This window comes from Macaca fascicularis, chromosome 11 (genome assembly GCF_037993035.2).
Source record: "Macaca fascicularis isolate 582-1 chromosome 11, T2T-MFA8v1.1".
Taxonomy (NCBI): domain Eukaryota; kingdom Metazoa; phylum Chordata; class Mammalia; order Primates; family Cercopithecidae; genus Macaca; species Macaca fascicularis.
The window spans coordinates 72,725,549-72,748,388 of NC_088385.1; the positions used below are offsets into that span (position 1 = coordinate 72,725,549).

The 22,840-nt window shown below is 38.0% G+C and overlaps 1 protein-coding gene across 4 annotated transcripts in view; it reads left to right on the forward strand.

The window, feature by feature from the left end:
- HMGA2 (high mobility group AT-hook 2) overlaps positions 1 to 22,840 on the forward strand; it is a 139,631-nt gene that overhangs the window by 100,004 nt on the left and 16,787 nt on the right. The window contains exon 4 of one of the 4 annotated variants that reach the window (XM_065524535.1): positions 5,045 to 5,155. The exons of 2 other annotated variants lie outside the window; for them this stretch is intronic. In XM_065524535.1, the coding sequence (XP_065380607.1) occupies positions 5,045 to 5,140 (96 nt within the window). In that variant the 3' untranslated portion in view covers positions 5,141 to 5,155. Of the gene's footprint in view, positions 1 to 5,044; positions 6,054 to 22,840 lie in introns of those variants that run through there. One more of the 4 variants, XM_065524536.1, reaches the window with a different exon arrangement.

Below are 22,840 nucleotides of genomic sequence, written 5' to 3' on the forward strand. Positions count from 1 at the left end.
CCCTGTTCATTCCAGGAAAGGAAAGGAAAAGTGTTTTTCTGCGTGACCATGTTGATCACTGTTACCATGCAGTAATCAGGGGTCTTTTTGCGGCTTAAGTGTAATGGGAGGAGGATATATCATTGCAGACTCCTAGGTGAATGGCGTGGATGTTACTTTTTTGCAAAGCGAGGAGGAGTTGCAGTGTTTCATGGCCTTCTTTCAACACATGGGAGTTTTATCACTCATTTTAAAAGCCCAACTTAACACCATTTTCAAACTGAGTTCCAGTCCTGGATTGTTTTTCTACAAAATGGCCCCTTTCCCCTCAGAGTGGGATGGCCATGGGTGCCCATTAATTGCTACACTTGTAGGAACTGAATTTATTCCCTTCATAGTAGAAAAACCAAGCTTATTTTCTGAAACTTAATCCTGTGAGCTACCATCCACGGCCACACCAGGCTCCAGGAAGGGATCACGACTTTCCGAAGAGATGAATTGCTGCTTTAACAAAGGCTACATGTGCCTTTTGATTCCATATTCTGCCTCTGCTAGATGTTTGGTTTTGCTGCCAAATATAAAAACCACACTGGAAAAGACAGTTCTTCACTTTTAAGTGGCTGTGTGATAGAAAATTGGTAATTAGTTCAGTTTTGAGGAAGATAGGGACAAACTGTTCTTTACGTTTTATAAAATCGCAAATTGTGACAGTGATCTCCCATTTGAGATGGAGAAATGGAAACCTAACGAGTTCCAGAGACTTGCCCAAGATCTTGTAGCTAATTATTAGAAGCAGGAAATGGGTTAGAAGCCAGAACCTTGACTTACAGCTAATTGTATTTTCAGCTATCCAAACGTCTTTACTGGATTAATACAAACTTCTCTTGTCCTCAGATAATACAAATATCTGTCCTCATGGAAAATAAAGGCTTATTGGTCTGTCTCTTTCTCTCTCTCTTTCTCTCTCTCTCTATCTGTGTGTGTGTGTATGTATTATATATGTGTATGTATATATAAAATATGTATGTATGTATATGCATATGTATTTCTGTCACCAAAAATGTGTGTGTGTATATATATGAATGTATGTGTATATGTGTATGTATATGTTATATATTTTATAAAGATACATATTCAGTCAAACATTGCTTAACGATAGGGGTACATTCTGAGAAATGCATCTTTAGGCAATTTCATTGTTGTGTTAACATCAAAGAGAGTACTTACACAAACCTAGATAGTACAGCCTACTGCACGTCTAGGCTAAACAGCGTATCCCATTGCTCCTCGGTACAAACCTGTACAGCATGTTACTGTACTGAAACTGTACGCAATTGTAACACAATAGTAAGTATTTGTGTATCGAAACATATCTAAACATAGAAAAGGTATAGTATACAGCATAAAATATTTTAAAATGGTACACCTGTATAGGGCATTTACCATGGATGGAAGTTGCCGGACTGGAAGTTGTGGTTGCTCTGGGTGAGTCAGTGAGTCAGTGGTGAGTGAATATAGCAGCCTAGAACATTACTGTACACTATATAGACTTTATAAACACCGTACACTTGAGCTACACTAAATTTATAAAAATATATATTTCTTTCTTCAATAATAAATTAACCTTAGCTTACTGTAACTTTTTTACTTTATAAACTTTAAATTTTTTTTAACTTTTTGACTCTTTGTAATAAAACTTCACTTAAAACACAAACACATTATGTAGCTGTACAAAAATACTTGTATTTATATCCTTATAAGCTTTTTTCTATTTTGAAAATTTTAATTTTTTTTAAATTTTCAAACTTTTTGGTCAACAACGAAGATATAGCACACACCGTGCCTAGGCACACATAGGGTGTGGATCATCAGAATGTCAGTAGGCAATAGGAATTAACTCCATTATGATCTTCTGGGACTATATGCAGTTCATCATTGAGTGAAACGTCATTATGTGGTGCATGGCTGTATTTATATCTGTATAAAGATTACACATATATAAAGGATACAAAGACAAAGAATGCATATATATTTATATATAGTATACTGTATATATGCATGTATGTATGTATGTATCTTACTTTGGGATTTCCATTTTTCTAATCTTCTTACCATTTTAAGAATTGGTCTATGCACAGCAAACTTTTAGAATCGCAATTAAAATATTCAGAGAAGTGGCCAAGTTTTTGTTTTTGTTTTTGTGTTTTGAGACGGAGTCTCGCTCTGTCACCCAGGCTGGAGTGCAGTGGCGCGATCTCGGCTCACGCAAGCTCTGTCTCCCGGGTTCACGCCATTCTCCTGCCTCAGCCTCCTGAGTAGCTGGGACTACAGGCGCCCACCACCACGCCTGGCTAATTTTTTGTGTTTTTTAGTAGAGACGGTGTTTCACTGTGTTAGCCAGGATGGTCTCGATCTCCTGACCTTGTGATTCACCCGTCTCGGTCTCCCAAAGTGCTGGGATTACAGGCGTGAGCCACCGCGCCTGGCCCTGGCCAAGTTTTTGTATAGGTGTTTGGATACTGTGCACACAAGTTCTACATTTCTCTGTTCTCAAAACTCCTTCCTACATAAATACTGAGGACTGTTCTCTGGCCAAAGTCTGTCAAACCATCTCCCTGAGTAACAAGACTCTCGTGTTTTCCATGCTCTATAGTTCAGTGTTGCAGCCTTCCCATACTTGATTTTTAAAGCAGAGTTTTGTTTTGTTTGTTCATGGTGTGTTATGACTATAAAATTTAAATACCTTTCCTCTTTGAAGATAATCCTTATTTTAAACACTTGCTCTTGTTTTAAAATATTGAAAAAAAATTTATCGACTTGATATTTCTAGAGACCTATGTATATATGTATTAGATATTTATATACATACATATGTATATATGTAATATATATTATATATATTTTTTAGAAATCTGCAAATTTAATAAGGGAGTGTTCAGATTGCAGAAGACCTATCCTTAAATCCCGAATCCCAGAATTCTTAAGCTAGAAGGGCTCTTGAGAGGTGATCTCATCTATACAGAGATGTATATTTAAGGAGCTAATTTACACAAGTAGGTAGCAAAACCTTACACCAATTCTTCAAGCACATGAAGCACCTTACACCAAGCACTTTGGTGAATACCCATTTCTACTCAATTTTAAACTAAATTCAACTGAAAATATCTCATTTTAAAGAGGATGTTCAGTTGACTCACTGGGGAAAAACAATTGGATAAACTGACTGTTTGCCCTTACCTGGATAAAATCACTGATGAGTTGAATGCATTTTTGTAATGTGTCAAGACACAGGTGGCTTTAACCGTCACACATATTAAGTATGGGATATGTGGCGAGGAATGGAGGTTTTTATATACAGCAGTAAGAACTGTAGAGGGGGAAAACCGTGAAAGATGGAAGACAATGAGAAGAAAGAGGACAGAGATGATACACTCAAGAAAAGCTGCCTATTTCAGAGTAGAATATATTGTAAGCCCCAGTATAGTTGAATGCTTACAAGAGGAGAAGCTTTCAGCAACTCCTTTGTTTCTTAATGTATATATTATATCTGAACAGAATGCTTCTTTCCTGTGAGCTGGACAGTAGGAAGTAATCTATCTTCAACCTTGTTTGGTGTGTAAATAAAACTTCAGAAAGGGTCTGTTGAACTTTGGACAGGCAAGCTCCATGAGCTCTCCCTCACTCTTTGAGGCAGGTTAAAGGGTAGGGCCATGACCACCACCTTCATCCTTCAGGGACTATTTACAAAAGATTGAAAAATGTGCCCAGGGCCTGTACCTGGCCCTCTGTGAAACTAGCCCAACTCAAGTGGGCTGGCAGGCAAGCCTGGCTTTCATGGGGACAGAAGAGAGAGTTTAGGGTGAGCTTGGCATCTTTCAACACATGTTTTTTGGCTTCTCCTACTGAATTTGTAATTTCCATGATATTTGGTGGGAAAATGGACACTGGCCTCTTTTTCCTTTTGTCTGCTGCTTTGCAGCTATTGGGATTCTGAGCCTTGGGATAATGAAGCAGGCTGTCATTTCCTACCCCCAAATAATGCAGTACAAAGTGGAAATGCAAATTTCCTGTGCAAGCTCTAAGTAGCAGGTGGTATTTCCTTAATATATTGTTTTTGACCTTTGGGGAAATTGGTATTATGAGCTTACTTTGGAAAATTAAAATAGCATCAAGGTCCTACATTTTCAATAAAACAATCAATATCTTACATTTTAAAAATCAGACTAGATTACAATACCAGGAAAAGACATACATATTTTGCTTTTATGTGTTAAAGTTTTGTAATTCAGGGAGGACAAGAAAAGGGATATGGTGCAGCTGAACTTTCTAATTCACTAAGACAGAAATAAAAGGAAAGAAAAAATGTATATTTTTAAGTTTCAATTTAAACCATTGCTGTTAACTAAATGCTTTGATACGATCAGTCATACAAAGAGTTAAATTAAGCATGGAGCTGTTCAGATGGCAAATCTGAGTTGAGCTGAAGGTAAAAGACATCTGTATTTTTCATTCATTTGCTCAGCAGCACTAAATTTCAAGCTTGTTTTTTGTTCAGCATCAAAGAAAAGGTTGTTTTATGGTTATTGGATTTTTTTTAACCCACATATTTCATGAAAGAGACTCAAGTCACTGGGTCTTTATATTCTTTTAAGTTATTTTTCTGCCCACAGCCCTTCTGCAAGCCATCTTGTTGAAGAAGGAAAACATAATTTCATTCTTTTTCTCTTCCTTTGAAGAAAAAAATTTAAGAGATTTAAATACCGTTCACATTTTGGAACCTCCTTCTTTACCCCCTCCCGAAACCATCATCTCACAACTATGTAAAGCAATCAAATGTTGAAAGACTTAAGAGATTTTCACTCCCATAAATATCCTTTATATACTTATAACTGCTCTACTTATCAAGGGCAACAAGAATGGAACCCAGGAGCTAACTAAGTTTATAGATGTGTGTTTGTGTGTGTGTGTATCAATATATCCAGATGTGTCCAAATGTACACGGTATTTTTAGCATACAAATTGCTAATTAGGCATCTATATCATTTTTTCCTCTAAAATGTCTAAGTGCATGGATCTATTAGTGGATGGGCGCCAGAACGACACAGTCAATGGAAGACCGAAATATTTACCAAACCCAAGAAATGAAGGTTTGTTTGAATAGTTTAAACTTGACGGGAGGCTGAGACAAGAGGATCACTTGAGCGTAGGAGTTCGAGGCTACAGTGAGCTCTACAATCATGCCTCTGCACTCCAGCCTCGGCGATAGAGCAAGACCCTGTCTCTCAAAAAAAGTAAAATAAATTTGAGTAGAGTAAACTATGTAAACTTGGATAGTCTGGTAACCTTCATTCTTTAATTGTTCCATAGCTTATATTTGGCTTCAAGATCCAGGTTTTCGAGCACAAGAAATCTGCATTTTCATTCTAAGAAGTATAAAGCAAGATAGTTATATTTCATGTGAGGTTCACATTAATTGTCATTGCACTTCTTCTTCCCAGAAGGAAGAGAAAATGAGAGCTGGAGTCAAAACTGGGTACTGTAAATGCTCATCTAATCTTGAAATCTCAGAGGTTATTAATTTTTCAGATAGTTGAGTTATTGCCTTCAAATTTTAACTTCAAATTTTATTAATGTGGTGGTATATGAAAATGCAGCCAATGTGCATGATATGTGTGTCTCAAACTATATTTATGAATTCACTAAATGTAATTTTATGTGTCTCTTGATAATGTTTGATTGTTAACATAAGCATCACTAGACTTGTCAAGTGGCAAAGATCATATTCTTTCATTCTTTCTTCCTTTCTCATTTCTTGAGTGCTGGCCATATGCCAGGAACTATGCACCCACTCTGGTGCTTGGTGTATAGAAGGCACTCAATGAATATTTATTGAATAAATGAAAAAAAAAATAAATGAATAAACAAGTTCAATGGATGGTTAAAAGGATAGTTTCAGTTCTGTAAACCTTGATTTGGGTATAGGACCAGTCACAGTGACATGACAGAGCTATTTGGTGATAAATAGTGTGGAGTGTATTTACCACCATGCAGTAATGCCCTGTCCCTCCTTGAATAGTAGTACAGATATGAGAGTGCTTTTTAAAATTTTTAATCATTGGCCACTTTCTCGTGAAATTAGACGGAAACTGTGCAGCAACAGGACTCTCTGGGCATTGTGACAAGTCTACTGTCTACAAAATTTGTGTTCAAGACAAAATCTAAAGCAACCATCTTTCAAAAGGATGTCCTCACTTTCTAAAAGACAATTATTGCAATGACTATAGCCAATGAGGTTTTTCTTGCCACTGCCATTCAAAACATCAGTGATTTTGGCATCTTGGACACCGTACCAACTTGTTTTTTCTTTCCCACACCTCTGTCCCACATATGATAAGTTTATTCTTGGGTTGTGACAGAGGAGCATTCCTTATCACTTTGAGAAGTTCAGCTAGGATATTTAGGGGATGAATTGAATTCTTTATCATGATTACACTCCTATCTAGTATAATGTGAAGGTAAAGTAGGGCCTTTAGAGGTAGACTAGCATAGGTTTGAAATGTTTGCTTCATTCTTTACCAGCTTCCAAAAGTAACCTGTGGACATGTCCATGCTTCGTAAACATGGTGTCTTCATATACATGCTGATATACAGAAAGGATCTTTGCAGAACTCCATGAAAGTTTGTTTTTATTATGGTACCAAAGATTACATATACCTGACCAGACACAAAACTAAGCTGTAAGTTTTCTTCAAGCCTCCTTAATATTTTGTCCTTTAAGCATAAGCGATGTTGCAAAGCACCCCTTTAATTTATCGTGTGTAAACAATCACTAGAGTCTGCAAAATAGATTGCATTTCTTATGAAATCCATTTTGTAATAACATTTTGTATACTGAATGATGCATTCAGTGAATGAGGTAATTAATGCTAAAGGATAAAAAGATTATTTAAAAATTTACCAAACTATACCTTGCTTCCTTAGTAGCTATGCATAGGTAAGTATGTTGTTCTGAAATTATTGTTGACTGAAAGAATAAATATGAAAGATAGTGGGAGCTATCCATGAAAAACGTCTTTATTTTTTTAAACACTGGCATGCACTCTATAAGCAGTAAGCAAAAGTGACAATTTTTTCCTAATCACTAAATGTTTACTTACCATTTGTAAGAAGAGTTAACCTGTCCTTAATTTGTTTGAACCCATGGGGCCATGAACAAACACCATAATAGAATGAAGAAAGCAATGCCAACATAGACCAATTTTGTCAGTAATATAGAACTGTACTGGGACAGAGTATGCCCAGATATGAGTTCTCAGAAAAAGCCACAGAACTCTTCTGTAAACTTCTATATCAACCATATCCTACCTCCTCTTCTGCCTCAGCTTGCAGTAGCAGAAAAAGTTTACATGTGTTTGTATATTCACTGAACAGTAGTCCTCAAAGAATAGGGAATTCTCACATCTTTTTAAAAAGAGCCACTTAAAGAAAATATATTCTAAGTGCTTTAATTCAGATTTAAATGGCTACATTGCGAGATATTATTCCATATAATTGGAGTAATTGCAAATTTATACAGATTTTCAACAGTGGCACTTTGTAACCATTGATAAAATACAGCGGGGTGGGGGGATAAAACCAGTATTGCTTGTATCCAATGACATTTTCCCATGCTCACTTTTTCCAGTTGTGTAGCAATGACCATATTCTCTAATAACATTAGCATACTTTTATGCTTCGGTCTTTTTGCTTTTCATTAGGAGAATACTGGAATTCATGCTATAGAATGGTTCCTTTTATACTCCAGCCCACTTGTGCAACGACATTCCTGTGATTTTACTATCTAATATGTTGTGGCTATAACCAGAGAATGCAAAATTTGTCTTCCTGAGAGCCTTGGCCTCTATGTTTTCTACCAAATCTCATGCCCCCATTTTCTCTATAAAGGCTGTTGGTACACCCACAAATGTCATCTGTCTGTGACAAGCAGAACTGAGGCACTTTTGTTCTGATGCTTACATTTGTTCACATGAATAGAAGTTCCTCAGTTGAAAATGATTTGCACATAGGTTGAGGAACTGTGAATGAAATCACTCAACCTAGAGGCTGGCATTCTTCATGCTGCTGGCTGTTGATTTCTTCATCTTCTCCCTGAAGACCCTGCATGAGTGGTGAGTATCCGTAAAGGCACCAGGAGACCCAGACACCTCTGTGGCAGCCAAGCAGGTGTTACCCTGCAGGACTTAGAGGGATCTTAAGAGCAAGAGAAGGAAGGAGTGACTTCTCTCACCAGTGGTCAGAGCAGAAAGTGCAGAGCAGCAAGTTGCAGGTGCTGGCAGTGATGGCTTCTGAACTGAAGAGCAACCAAACCCTCTTATGTAACCCTGTCACCACAGCTCAAAGGGAGGCTTTCTTGCCTCCCAGTAGAAGGGAACTGACAGAGCCTGTGTGGCTTTGCATCCTGAAGATACTATAGTTGTTGTGTCTGTTGAGAAAGCGTCAAGAAAATTGGATTGTTCCAACATTCAAGCTCTTCCATATTAGCTTTGTGTTCCATTTGAAAACAATAGGTTGAAAAAATAGCTTAATTCTAAGCTTATATGTATATGGGGAATTTTATCAATTATTAGCACCATTATAACTTGTTAAACAGTGAACTTATAGTTGAATGTGATCTATCAGATGGCTGCTTAACATTTGCTCAAGGATAATCTATGAGTCATCTAAGCACAAAGTAGCTATTTGAAAATTTGTTGAGTAAATGACATCTCTTTGACAGAAATATCTGCATAATTACAGTGTGTTATACATGCTCGTTATAGCCTAAGGACGTCTGTTTGAATTTGGGTTTTCCTTTTTTTTTTCTGTCTGCATAACACACATGCAGACATCATAGTTTGAATACTTACGGTTATGATCTTGGAGAAAAGTGTATCTCTTTTCTCTTTAACAGCTTAAGCATACTAAAGGTAGTTTGTAAGCAACACATAACTTTGAACACGGAAAATTAAGTTTGCTTTTCATGAAATTCTAATTTTGTAACTTGTTGAGAGTTATTTTTAGAGAGTGGTAGCTTTTGAAGAAAAAGAAGTTTTTGTGTTTTTTTTTTCCTGAAATGTAATTGGTAGTCATTAATTGCATTTTATAAAATATATGTTCCTTTCAAAAGCAATCTCAGACAATGGTACATTTTAAAGTCTGGATCACTTTCCCAGCAGCCCAGGGTGTTTTGAAGATAGGAGAACAAGGGAAGTACTTTAAGCCGTAAAGTCTTGCAGGGTAGCAGTTAAGTGCTTAAGGCAGTGCATTCTTGTTGCAGCGTCCTGTTACAGTAATATTATGAAAAAAAGCTACAGGGAATTCTCATACATGTCTAATACATATAGCTTTAATGTTCACTGGCTGGACCCATTCACAAATGGAATCTGTGGGTCAGATGTAGTTTGCAAGCCACTATTATTAAGCTGTTTTCCTTTTACTATTAAGTAATGGTTCCTTGTTAATATTGTGAATGCATGTGTTCTTTGCTCTCTCTGTAAATCTTTTGTTCCATTCATTTTTTTTTTTTTTTTTTGGCCTTACAAGAATGTGGGGGGAGGATATCCCTATCCACAAATCACGTACTTTAAATAGCCAGGCTAGAGCTGAATGAAGGAAATCAGTCTAGATAACATCTTTGTGAAATGTATGCCTATGAACTCTGCGTCACACAATACAAAGGAAATTGCCATTGTCCTGTAAAAATTAGGTGAACAAAGCACATTAAAAAATCCTCTTCTGGTTGCCATATATATTCCTGTGCAGCTGAAACTAGAATTCCAAAGGCCACAGAAACGGCAAGGCTTAAGTGACAAATTTGCAAATCAGAGAGTGTAGGTTTTGCATTGATAATACAGAGAGATCTGTAATCATTTATCACAATGGTACCACATTTTTTGATACTGAACACTGCAGACCATAAACAATAAGGATTACATGACCACTGCTGCTACTGTGACTACTACTGCCATCACCGCCACCCTCCCTAGTGCTATTAAATCATGCTTATTAAGTTCTTACAGCCAGCAATTGTGCTATGTACTTTAGTGGCATTCATCATATTTAATCACCCCAGCAACCCACTGAGGAATCCACTTCATACAATTAAGGAAATTGAAGTTTAAATTGCTGCCAGGTCACACAGCTTATGCATACCTGGTCTCATACTTGATCTCGGAGGTCTTTCTGGCCCCAAAGCCCTGTTCTTCCCCACTGTCTTGAACTTCCTTTCCCTGTATGTGAAGGGAATGGAACTCACCAGGTACCAAGATGTCACCTCCTAACCCTTACAAAGCCCAGTGAGTTATTTGGAGGAGAATTTTTCCCAAGGCCAAAAAGCTGCCCCTGTAATACTCCAAAGTAACTTCGATATTCTGGAAAGAGCAACTACAATCAAAGATAGCACCTTACAAACATCCTTCCTTTATTTAAAAAAAAAAAAAAAAAAAATTTAAAGCTACTACCAACAGTTCTTCCCAAGATCAGAGATACCTGCACATCTGGCAATAAGCCCAGACATACCAAACTGTGTATTATCTAGAGCCAAGGACTTGAATACCACTGCATCTGCAGAGAGACAAGCATCTCATTTCAATAGACAACTTGTTCCTAGAGTGGGATACTCCCCTGCTGAACTGACAGGGAGCCGGAAGAGAGGCATGGAACAAAGAGAATAGTTATGACTGGGCAGCAGACGGCCCCAAGCACAACCCCAGGTTCTGCTCTTCTTCAGCTTAACCAAGCAGAACTGCAGTTAACTCCCATTAAAAGTCAGTAGACATTTAGTCGGCTTCCAGAATGTGGGCAGAAGCTCATGTTAGTTATTTACTACCCATCTCTGGAATTCCTTTTGGACATGACCAATGAGTTACAGCTGGTCTTTAGGCAGTATGGCACACTCATTAACTAGCTGTCAGGAACAGCTACACCATTTGGTCCACAAATCTGGATTTACCAGAGGAAAATTCCAAACAGACCAGGAAAGCAAAAACCACTGACACCATCTCCATAATAACTGTAAAACTGAAACATGTACATTCTACAAAGAGGGCTGTTCTTCTGCCTCCTCAGAAACAATTTGACAAAGGCAAAAACTTTATGCACTACCCCTGGACAAACAATGCAAAGAAAAATGTTGTGCAGCTGATTTCAGAGTCAAGAGGGTGCTTCTTACCAACCCTCAAAGACAAACCAGCACAGAGAATAGTAAAATGTGCAAAGCCAAACTGGTTGCTACTCTCTATCCATTCCCCAGCTTCCTTTGTTCACAGACAGTGACCCTCTCCATGGCCCTGGGGTAAATCTGATCTGTCCATGGTTGTCGTGCTGGTCCCATTCCCCTCGCAGGGCAGTTCTGGCCTGTTAAAAAGGGCGGTGAAATCTGCAGGGACTGTCGGAAGAGACTCTCTCCTTCTGCTGGACATTGACATTTCTGGAAGTGCCACTATGAATGGCCACTGCAAATGACTGTACCCATTTTGTGATTCTGAAGGAAATAGACTGAGATAAATGTCAACTGGCAGAGCGGAAAGAAAGAATCTGAAGCTCCAACATTTCTTGATCCACTGAAATTACCAACTTTAAACGTGCATCATCTCCAGGCTTTTTGTTATGTTAAGTAAATAATATCCTTATTATTAAATCAGTTTGAATTGGGGTTCACTGTTATACCCAAAAGCATACAGTAGGAATTTTCTTTGGTGGGCTATTTGAGACTTGTCAGAATTCATTATCTACAGTCTTACAAATTGGTTGGATTTCCATTACCTTCTTACATACACTGATCTGCTGGAAATATAGGGAGATCAAATCATATTTAATATGTCTTTTAAAATGTACTCATTTTCTTCTAGCCACTTTTGGAACTCCAAAAAAAGTAACTCTGTCATGCTAACAACTCCCTTGTTAGAGAAAAGAATTGTGGGTGTGTAAGCATTGTTTTCCCATGACAATGTTTCTTTTTAATTATTTATTTATTTAGAGACAGGGTTTCACTCTGTCACCCAGGCTAGAGTGCCAGTGGCATGATCACAGCTCATGGCAGCCTTGACCTTCCCAGGCTCAGGTGATCCTACCGCCTCAGCCTCCCGAGTAGTTGAGACTACTGCTATCAAATGGGTGGCATGTACCATCACACCCAGCTAATTTTTGTACTTTTTTGTAGAGATAGAGTTTTGCCATGTTGCCCATGCAGGCCTTGAACTCCTAGGTTCAAGCCATCCTCCCACCTCATCCTCCCAAGCAGGTCACTGGGCCCTCCAAATCTAAGAGTCATGTCCAGGAATCAGCATTTCTAACAAGCACTCTTTTACGAGATATATGGAAGGTATGACTTAGCGCTTGAGGAAGAAGAGCTAGAAGAGGAGGAGGACTTCTTCCAGGCAATGAGAGGCCTTAGAAATTAGTTGGAAACCTTTTTTTAATATTTACTTCTTCCAGAAGACTAGAAACATGGTAGGGACTGAGTGAGTGAGGTGGATGGCCAATTTCCCTGCTTTAGGAAGATTCTCCCTGAAATTTTCCATTGATGTTATGGTCTGCTCAATGTTTGTAAACACAGCTTCTCTGAGACTGGAGCATGAAATGGTGTGTTGGTAGCTTTGACTGGTAATGTGCCTTAATATAAATATGTATAAACATTATATGTGTGCACACACATGCAAACATACAAGTTTTTTAAAATTTTTATTTTTATTTATATATATATATATATTTTTTGAGACCGAGTCTCACTGGATCACCCAGGCTGGAGCACAGTGGCGTGATCTCGGCTCACTGCAACCTCTGCTTCCCAGGGTCAAGCTATTCTTTTGCCTCAGCCTCCTGAGCAGCTGTGAATACAGGCACCTGCCACCACGCCTGGCTACTTTTTATACTTTTAGTAGAGATGGGGTTTCACCATGTTGGCCAGGCTCGTCTCAAATGCCTGACCACCTGCCTTGACCTCCCAAAGTGCTGGGATTATAGGCATGAGCCACCACACCCAGCCACATACAAGCTTTAAATGAAGTGTTTTAAATGACTTCCTCTGTATTTATAGATCATGAGTAAAAAAGAATGTCATGGATGGTAACATTCTAAAGAAATGAACACAGGCACAGGAGCACCAGCCAGTGAACACAGAGACCATACTGGACAAGGGACTAAAGGCAAGAGACGTGGAGATTTATTGATTAGAAAGCCATGTGGTTGGGAAGGGGAGAGGTGTGATGATGTAGATGGGCCTACATCATTATGGGAAGGACTCGTATGGCATCTGTGTGGGGAACAAGCATTTTTATTCTTCTTCATATTTTGGTCACAGACATTAACATATAATATATGAGACTGTAAAGTCCAGAGATACAGGAACTGTGCCTGTATATTTTCTATATCATAGATACCACAGAATTTATAGCTAACATTTGTAACATAATCAAATATTATAGCAGGTAATAAACAAGAGAGGAAAAAAGCAAAAATAAGTCATTAACATTTATCATGGATATTTTAGCCTTCTTAGTCTTACCCGAATTTATTTTCTACAGTTTTCAAAAGGAATAATAGAAATAAAAGGGTTAAAGAAAGTATAGATAGATAGATATAGCTATACATAAGAATAACAGGATAGGATTTCTACTTTTATAGAAATCTAGTGAGAAACAAGATGCTCTCTATATTTCTAAAACATCTTGAACTTTTTGATGAGAAAACTTTTTTCAGAGCAAAGCTGTTATTATAAAAATAGTATTCTACTGCTGATTTGTCCTTTAAATATATTAGAAGCATTCTTTTGAACTAAGATCTTTTAAATTGTTACATTAAAATGCAGTTTTTCTCCTTATTTGGTCATTTTTCTTCTTAGTGAAATCATAGTCCTAGAAAGCTAGATTTTTATTATGTTTTCAAAAACAGATGTTGTTTTTATAGATAAAAGAGGATGGTTGCATATAACACTGATTTTCTTCATAAAAAAAAAAAAAGCACGGAATATGCTGAATAATTGCCCAAAATTCTTTTCTGGGGCAGTGTAGAATAGTGGAAAGGGAAAAAGATGTGGAGCTATACAACCTGGGCGGGTGTTATAGCTTCATTATATGCTGGCGTTGGAATGTTTTGCAAGTCAGTTACTGTCTTTTGGATTCAGCTTCTGCATGCATGAATCTGAATGGCAATACATCTGTACATGGTTGTTGTAAGGGTTAAAATCAGTCAGTGCACTTTTAAATCACGTTACAAACTGTGTCACTATTATTATATGACACATACAAACTATGTGTCATTATCATCATATGATCGATATCAACAAAATGAAAACTCATGTCAGCTCATCTTGAAATGAAAGAATGTTTGATTCCATGGGTGTGATCGTGAAGCCGAGTTCAGAGAGATATTTCTGGAATGTTCTATACAATGCTAAACAAAGATAAGCAGTTTTTAAGTTAACAGAATGCTGACCCCAGAATCATCCATTTTAGAGAAGTTGAGCTGAGTTGGGTAGTTCAAAACAGTTGCCTGAAGCTCCACTTAGGTTTGAGATGGAGTAGATTTGGAAGACAAGATGAATGAAGTATTTGATTGTCTAAAAAAGGGAATGGAGACACTTTAATTTACAGCTTCTGAGGAAAGGTCATCAATCCAGAGAAGACAGTGAAGGAAGGTCCAGGAAGAAGGTATCCTCTGGAAAGGCCAGGGTGTCAGGGCCACTGTGGAAGTGTGAGCATGTAGCTGAAAGAACTCACTTCACAACTGTTTAGAAACGTTAAGGATATAAGCTAATGTTCGGGAATAGTTAACGTTTCTCGGATTGAATATTAAGCTTCCTCCAAGGAAAACAACTCAACTGCTAAAGTCAGCCCTAAACTAGTGCCAAGAAAATAGTGCTAAATTAGGATTCTAGGAGAGATATGACTCAGTTAAGTATCATAGAGCACTCAACCCATAAACTATCCCTTTGTAGTCCTTGAGAACATAAGAGATTACAAATAAATGTACTGACTCTTTCCTTAAGGAAAAGAAGTGCCTAAAATCATGATTCAGCTTTTTAAATTCAGTTTCCATGTGTAACTGCTATAGGTGCTGGGAAATACTTGATAGTCAAATCATTTTGTAAAACCATTTCAAATGTTTAGTCTAAGACTGGGCAAATGTTCTTGGAACCAAATACATTTTCTGGGTATTGATTCTAAATCTCTTTAGTCAGAATGAAAGTAATAAGAACTGTTTTAAAAATCATATTATTTCTATAAGCTTATGGGCAAGCGTACAAGAAAAGATATACATGTTCCATGTCAAATTGTGTGTATCTAGTTCAAGTCCTGATCTGATGTAATATAATGACTATCTGAATAATTGGCCAAATGTCAAGAAGATGGATATCTTAAAGAGACTTTCAAGTATAGTGCCAACACGATTGGAATATTAACAACAAGTTTGGATATTAATTCTTGGTAATCTCCAATAGCATCTAATTTCATTTCCATTATTTCATAGATGCCTCCTTTTCATCTAATATTGAGCACTAATTAGTCTTCATTTGGCTGGAGTTGACATTAGCTAAAGTTTGAACTTAGGCTATATCATCTATGCATACTTGTTTGATTTGTGAAAACCCAGCAGCATGGCAGTTCAAATATTTATTCATTTTCCTGTGCTGGCCCTTAAGCACATGTGCATATGCAAAGTGACCTAGCTTTGTGAATAGTCATACACAGAGAAAAAGAAATACATATAGAATAAATAATTTGAGCCTTAAAAAAATATATATGTATATATGTGTGTGTGTGTGTGTATATGTGTATATGTATGTATAGCGCTCCTGTTTTGAAAACTTGTAGCAATAGGAAATAGGACTGAAACATTCATTATTTTCTATGAAGTAACATTAATCTCACAATTTTCACTTCACTTTTTGACTAAGGGTGGATTTTTCCCCTAAAATCTTAGAGAATCATAAAAATTGAGATGCAAAGTCGGCTCCTGAGACTGTGTATTCCTTTACCCCACCTGTGTGTGACTGTTTACTTCAGACTGCTTTATGTTCCTCAAAGCACAACCGTCTCCCGTAAAACGAAAATCCCTATTAAACTGCTATAACTGGGGAGCACACCAGAGTATCCCCTTGACACTAACCATGGTTTGACAACACTATCCCCAAACCACATCTTTTGCTTTTTAATTTGTTAAGCTTAATTGTAATCTTTAACTTTCCAAAGTGAAGGCAAAGAAATTTTCTTACTGTATTTCTTTGTGATAGGGAAAAAGTGATACTTTTCTTCTACTTCGTCTTCAAATTTCTTCTGGAATTTTTTTTCAGTGACCTTATCTCTACTTTCTTATTTTCCCTATTATAAAGAAAATAGTCATCTCTTCTTTCCTACATTTATCTTTTCCATATTTGATCAGCACGCCTCCCCACACTTAAGAAAACATTGTAGGAAAAAATATTAATCTAAAATTGTACATTGTACTCTAATATCTGTGTTTCATTTGTCTCCCCCATTAGACTCTAGGCTTCTTGAAAGATTTCTTCTTTGTTTTCTACACCCAGTTCCTGTCTGTCATATAGTTCAAATATCAATTAGTATTTGATGAGCCAATGAACCACTTCATCAGGTCAGAATCCAGAAGGATGCATTTTGAAACTAATCATGACACTGTGATTTTTAAAGGGCTTCCCATTGATCTTTTCACTCCATTCCAAAGGTGTCTCAAAGGCACCCGAGGGAAGGCAAAAACTCCGAAGTATCAGCCCCCCAATCTGTTCTCATGAGAGCTGCTATGGCTCATTGCCACACATACGCAGTCTGATGTTAATCAACACTAACTAGAGCAGCTTGTGGCTATTCTCATCCTTGAGCAGATGAAACGAGGCCAGCAGCAGTGAGGGCACTTTGCTATAATAATCCAATAAATACTTTTGAAATGATGCTTACTTTTGTCTTTTGCATTAAAGTCTAAATGCAAAGCCAAGAGAATAGAAAATAAAGAACACTTCCCCTTTTCCACAATACCAAGCAGAAATTCCAGAGATTTTGCCAAAACTCCCCCATAGATTTATCACTTCTTGGGAGACTTTGTACAGAGAACTACAAAATCTCCTTTGCACCATAAGGGCCAGATGTTACTGTTGAATTGTAACCACCCGTAGCTACATGTGTACACACATTGCACAGTCATCTCTAAATGCACACAGGAGGCACAAGGAATGGAAGTTAAGGCCTAACTTAGGCTTTTTCTAGGTTCAGAAAAAACTCTCACTAGCTACTCCTGGTAGATGGTTTCTCCTCTTTACCAAAGCCTCCCATCACTAGAAGGCAGGTTTATTTCCAACTCAGGAAGCACTAAGACAGAAAAGCTTTCAACCCCAGAAGGGTGGTGCCTAGAGGTGTGATTTGTATAGCTAACTATAGCTGAATCTCATCCTCACAATGTTGCATCAACATTTGATCTGAAATAAATCTTTCAAACTTCAGATATACCATATTCCTATCTAATTATCAAAATACATTCCTTAGGTCCATTAAAACTTTTTGATCACTTACTATTGTAGAATACCTCAAACTGAACTCCCCTATATCTGATCAATACCTGAGTTGACCATTAATTTTAAATTTAATTCAAAGTGACAGTTTTCATTCTAGACCTTCCCTGGATAGCCACAGAGAAGTGTTATGCACAAATTATTTCAGCCATTCAGTTTCAGTGAAGAGGTAGAGTTCAGGTAGATTTGGAGTGGGTATGAGAATCTAGCCAGATGGCCACAGACAGTCCTGGTGCTCTGAAAGAAGAACCACAGCATAAGCAAGAAACTGGAACACCATGCCTGGTATAGGCCAATCCCTCCTTTCACTGCAATCTGGCAGCTTTTGGTAAAGTAAGTGTAAGGGGAAGGATCCAGGCTGGAGAGGAGTGGGCAGGAAAATTGAGTACAGGATCTCAGAAGGTACAAAAAGGTATGCAGAAGGTACAAAAATCTCTTGGCTAATACAGCTTAATGACACGTCACAAAAATTACTCTTACTGAATTAGAAAGACCTTACCTTGATTGTATGGGGTTAAACCATATGAAATTGCTGATAATTGATTGGTTTTGACCTACAAAAATGCCAGTTCATGTGGCTCAACCTGATAGTACGAGTCACACGGTGAATGCTGTGAAGACGCTCTGCCTCCACGTATCCTGGCGATACAGTTCTGCAGGAGGATTTGCATCTAAAAATCAGAGATTTTTGTTTTTTAAGAGTCAGAGTCTTGCTGACTCCATTCCAGTGGCAGTGGAATGCAGTGACTACTCACAGGTGCGATCATAGTACGCTGCAGCCTCGAACTTCTGGACTCAAGGGTCCTTTTTCCTCAGTCTCCCAAGTAGCTGGGACTAAAAGCATGTGCCAACATGCCTAGTCCTAAGATTTGTTTTTAGTTGACCTCCCCTGGAGCTCTGGTTTTCCATTGAGGGGCCTCAGGGGCATCCTGGGAGGGCAGAGATGGGTTGGAGTAGAGGCCACGTGAATGAGTCTCAGAAATACCATTTTGTTTGCTTTCTGTTGTAGGGTCCCCACATAAGATCTAACATAAAAGGTGTGGGGGAGATTCTTATGCTTTAAAAAAAAAAAAAAAAAAGTGGTTCAAAGCCTCCAAAGCCTGAAGTTCATTGTTTGAAAAGTGACCCAAACACAAATCTTGACATTCTGGAATATTGAAGTTTTAAAACTGTAAATCCGGAGGGCCATGAACAAACATGTCAATCACGTAATTTCATGAAAGACAAATTCTTGATAATGGTCATCCTCCTTCAGTCAGGTAAACATCAGATTCAAAGAAAATATATTCAGGACAGCAGTGTGAAATTTCTGAGGATAAGAGCATATTTCGCAACACATAAATGAAAGTGGATCTCGGTGAATGTTCTATACAGAAAGAAAGGTTGTGTTATGAACCTTTAAATAACTTTGGACAAAGGGTGAAGAAGGATATTGTTCACACCACAAGTCAAAAGCTACTCCCATCAATGTGCCCCAACCACACAAGTCAAGGCTGCTGCTGGCCTTGATGGTTCATGGCCATTTGGAGTGTTTGCAGAGAGATTTGATGACTACTTGTCTAGAATTTGAGCTGTGTCTACTTATTCAATATTTTGGGACATTTTTCCTATAAATAACCAATCAATTTGGTCTAGAAAGCAGTGAAGTGATAAGTAATAGGTCTATGTATTTATTGAAATGTTGTCTGTATGGTAGGGATATATTCATCTGTCAGTTCAGGCAGATAAAACTGGCTACACTTGTGTGGATACAAACATGATCATAAACCTCACTAGTTCAATGAGCTGGCTTACATCTAAAGGACTCTTTTGGAAGTTTAAAAACAAGTATCTTTTGCATAAACATTTTTAATATGACACCATATTTAACTTAAAATTTTAAATAACAGATGATCCTGTGAGATGTTGTTTTATGAGGTGTGAAGGGCCCCCAAAATGTCACTCTCATTGAGGAATTTTTATAGAAATTAGGGTTTTTACATCCTTTTTTAGTAAATAGCTAGAAGATCTGTCTTACACTATATTGCTATGAGGCTGGAAAACAATCTACATGAAAAAAGATTATGCTAGGGCACAGAAGTACCTATTGGTTGAACAATGGTCATATGATTTTTAAAACAAAATCATACGATTTCAAAACAAAGTGGGCAAAATCACCTACTACTGGCTGGCAAGAAGCAAAGGATCTAATTATATTAAAATTCTGCTGCTTACATTAAAGCCAGAGACTCATCTGCACAGAGAGCCATGTGAAGGGCTTCTTTCTTTCTAAGGTCACCTTAAGACCCTTTGCATAATAATCATGTTTGCTTTACCATACACTGTGCCTAATTTTTTTTAAAAAATTAAGTTGGTAAGCTCCATTCAAGCCTCTTTTTATTTAATGTTTAGATTAGTACTAAAATGAACTACTAATGTCTGGGTCCTTTGTTAGCAAGGATTTTCTTTCAATGCCTACCAGAAGGAGTGGCTTAGCTGTCTGAGTATCAGCTTTAAAATACCTAGACTTCCTGGAACCATAGATTGTATTCTTAGGAGGGCCGAGGAACTTCTTAATTATTCTGAAATAGGTGGAATGGCAGACCATTTCCTACACAAGTGTCTTTCTACAAAATCTTAAAAATCCAGATACTCTGTGGATTTTAAAAATTCAGTAACTTTTTTTCTTTCATTTGGAGAACTGCTCGTCTGCTGTATGACCTCAGAAATCCAAAACTATGTCCTTTCCTTTTGCTTATCCTCTACAGTTTCTTAGCATGTTGTACCCTAAGCTATTTGTATATACTTTAACAATGATATTTATTTATTTGCAAGCATTATACTTTCAATTGTGGCTGAGCTAGTCCATTCTAAGGGCTAGACTACAGAGCACTACTCACTGAAATCCATGTGGTTAGAAAGAGCTCTTCTTAATCTTCACATGATATGTTCAACTGATGGGGTCTTTGAGTTCTCACCATTTTTTTTCTTTAGAGGCAGGGTCTTGCTCTGTCACCCAGGCAGGAGTGCAATGGTGTGATCATAGCTCACTGCAGCCTCAACCTCCTAGGCTCAAGCAATCCTCCCACCTCAGCCTCCTGAGTAGCTGGGAGTACAGGCATGCACCACTACACCTGCCTAATTATTTTTAATAGAGGTGAAGTCTTGCCAGGTTACCCAGGCTGGTCTCAAACTCGTGAGCTCAAACAATCCTCCCAAAGTGCTGAGATTACCGGCATGAGCCACCGCATCCGACCACAGTTTTATTTTAACATCTATTAATCCAAAACATTTCTTCAAAGTCCTTTGGTGATTTTGTCAATGCTGCTATTGATGTTTTGTTCTGGGAGGAAGCTCTGTTTCACCCCATTGTATTTTAGAAGTTTAAATGCAACCATGGAATGATGATTTTCATTACAAGCTTTTTGAAAGGTGCAATAGTCTCAACATCATGAATTCAAAATCTCAGTGTACTGAAGGGTTTGCATGCCAAGTTGACAAAGTGCCTAAATTATATACTCCCTATATGCACACTTAGAATTGGATCATCAGATTTGTCTAAACAACTTGAAAGGCTTTGCTATGTGTTCACTAGAACGGTCATTATGATGTCCACACCTTTAAGAGGGACTTATCCCCTCCACAGTTGATAATGAAGGAAGAATCTCCAAGTGAGGTGAGGCTGCTGGACTTTGCAGGGCTGACTCTTGTCCCCTGGGATTCACTTTTCATCAGCAACCTGGAGGAATCAGAACTAGGCCTTGCTGAACAATCTGGAGTTGAAAATCAAAGCCGGGGAAGTACAGCTTCTCCTGGATTGGATATTGATTTGACTTTTTTCTTTTTTCTTTTTTTTTCAAGGAACAGACTGGGTTTCTTCAGAGCATTATATCAGGGATTAAGAGAATCAGTAGACTCAAGTTGTTTTAGTTTTAGAAAATGATCTCAGAAGATTATTTAAATTCCCTAGGCCTTGGTTTCCCTGTGAGAAAATGAAAACAGTAAGGCCTGGACCCTCCCAGTAACAAAGGGGCAGATGTTAAAAATATAAAGGATTTTAGCTTTTATATAGGAAATGCATGTGCAAAATATTACTCATTTTTTAAGGTGCATGGACATTTACTGTTAACGGCACAGAAGACTAATATGTATCGTTGATATTATTCAGGTCTTATAAAAAATCCTGTGGCCAGTCATGTTTTTAATGCCAAGAACCCTGAGGAGCAACTGGTTTCTAAGTATCAACACTTAGTTCTGAGCCGAGAGATGCCTCAAGGAAGATAAGAGACTTACAGTTTGTTTGGCGTCCAAAAAGCTTTCCAGACAGCAGTTTGTTTCCTTCCCCTTTTTATGAATGGTGGTAGTATTATGCTTCAGTCTGCGTTTTCTACCAAAGCCATTCATAAAAATAAAAACAAAACAAAATAACAACAACAAAAACTTTCCCGGCACAGTCTGGAGCCATTGGGTGCCAGAGGCTGGGAAAACATCCTGGCAGCCATAACCCCAACCAACATTGAAAGTATTCAAGGGTCTGTTTGTTTGGTGGTCTGAAAAGTATGAAGTGCTGTGTCTGAGGGTAGCTGGTAGAAGTTCCGTGACACGGACTAGGCCGGGAGCCAGGGCTGGCAGAGATTCAGACATTGTCTTTCCCCTCATTGAAGTGTCAGGACCTAATTCATGGAAAATTGGGTGAGCTGGCAGCCCTTTCAGAGGATTTCATTGAGCTGCAGTGTGCAGGAGTCACATGAATGCGGGAGCCTCGGCCAAAAAAGGAGGGGGATTTCTGAGCAGTAGGAACCAGTCAGCCTGCAAGAATGTGCGTAGATTTGAAACGGTTTGGGAGTAAACATGTGTACAGGTGTAATCGACAGGGAAAAGGGGGAGGAAGAAGAGTGCTGTCTTCTTCCAAATGGCCCTTTGGAAATGAATCCTCTAATAGCCCACGCTTTTGTGTCCTAAGAGACAAAAAAAAGTTCTCATTGTTCTTAGTTTGATTTCCCCTGGAGAAAATATCATCTCAAAACTTGGGCTTTTGTGATGACCTCATCTCTACTGTGGTTTAAAGTCAAAGGGAAGAACGTCTTTTCCTTTGAGCAAAAGTACCTTGCCATTTATTTTATTTTTATGCTGTCCATCTAAAAACAAGAAAAGTTCTGATGATTTTTATATGGAATTTTTAATGTACCAGCAATAAACCACCGTACCACTGAGAGGAACTCTGAGAGGAAGGGGCTCTTAGAATGAATGAACAGGGGCTAGTGAATAGTGAAGGTGTTCTGACTGCTGTTATTTGGGAGAACTGTGACAATTTTATTTTTCACT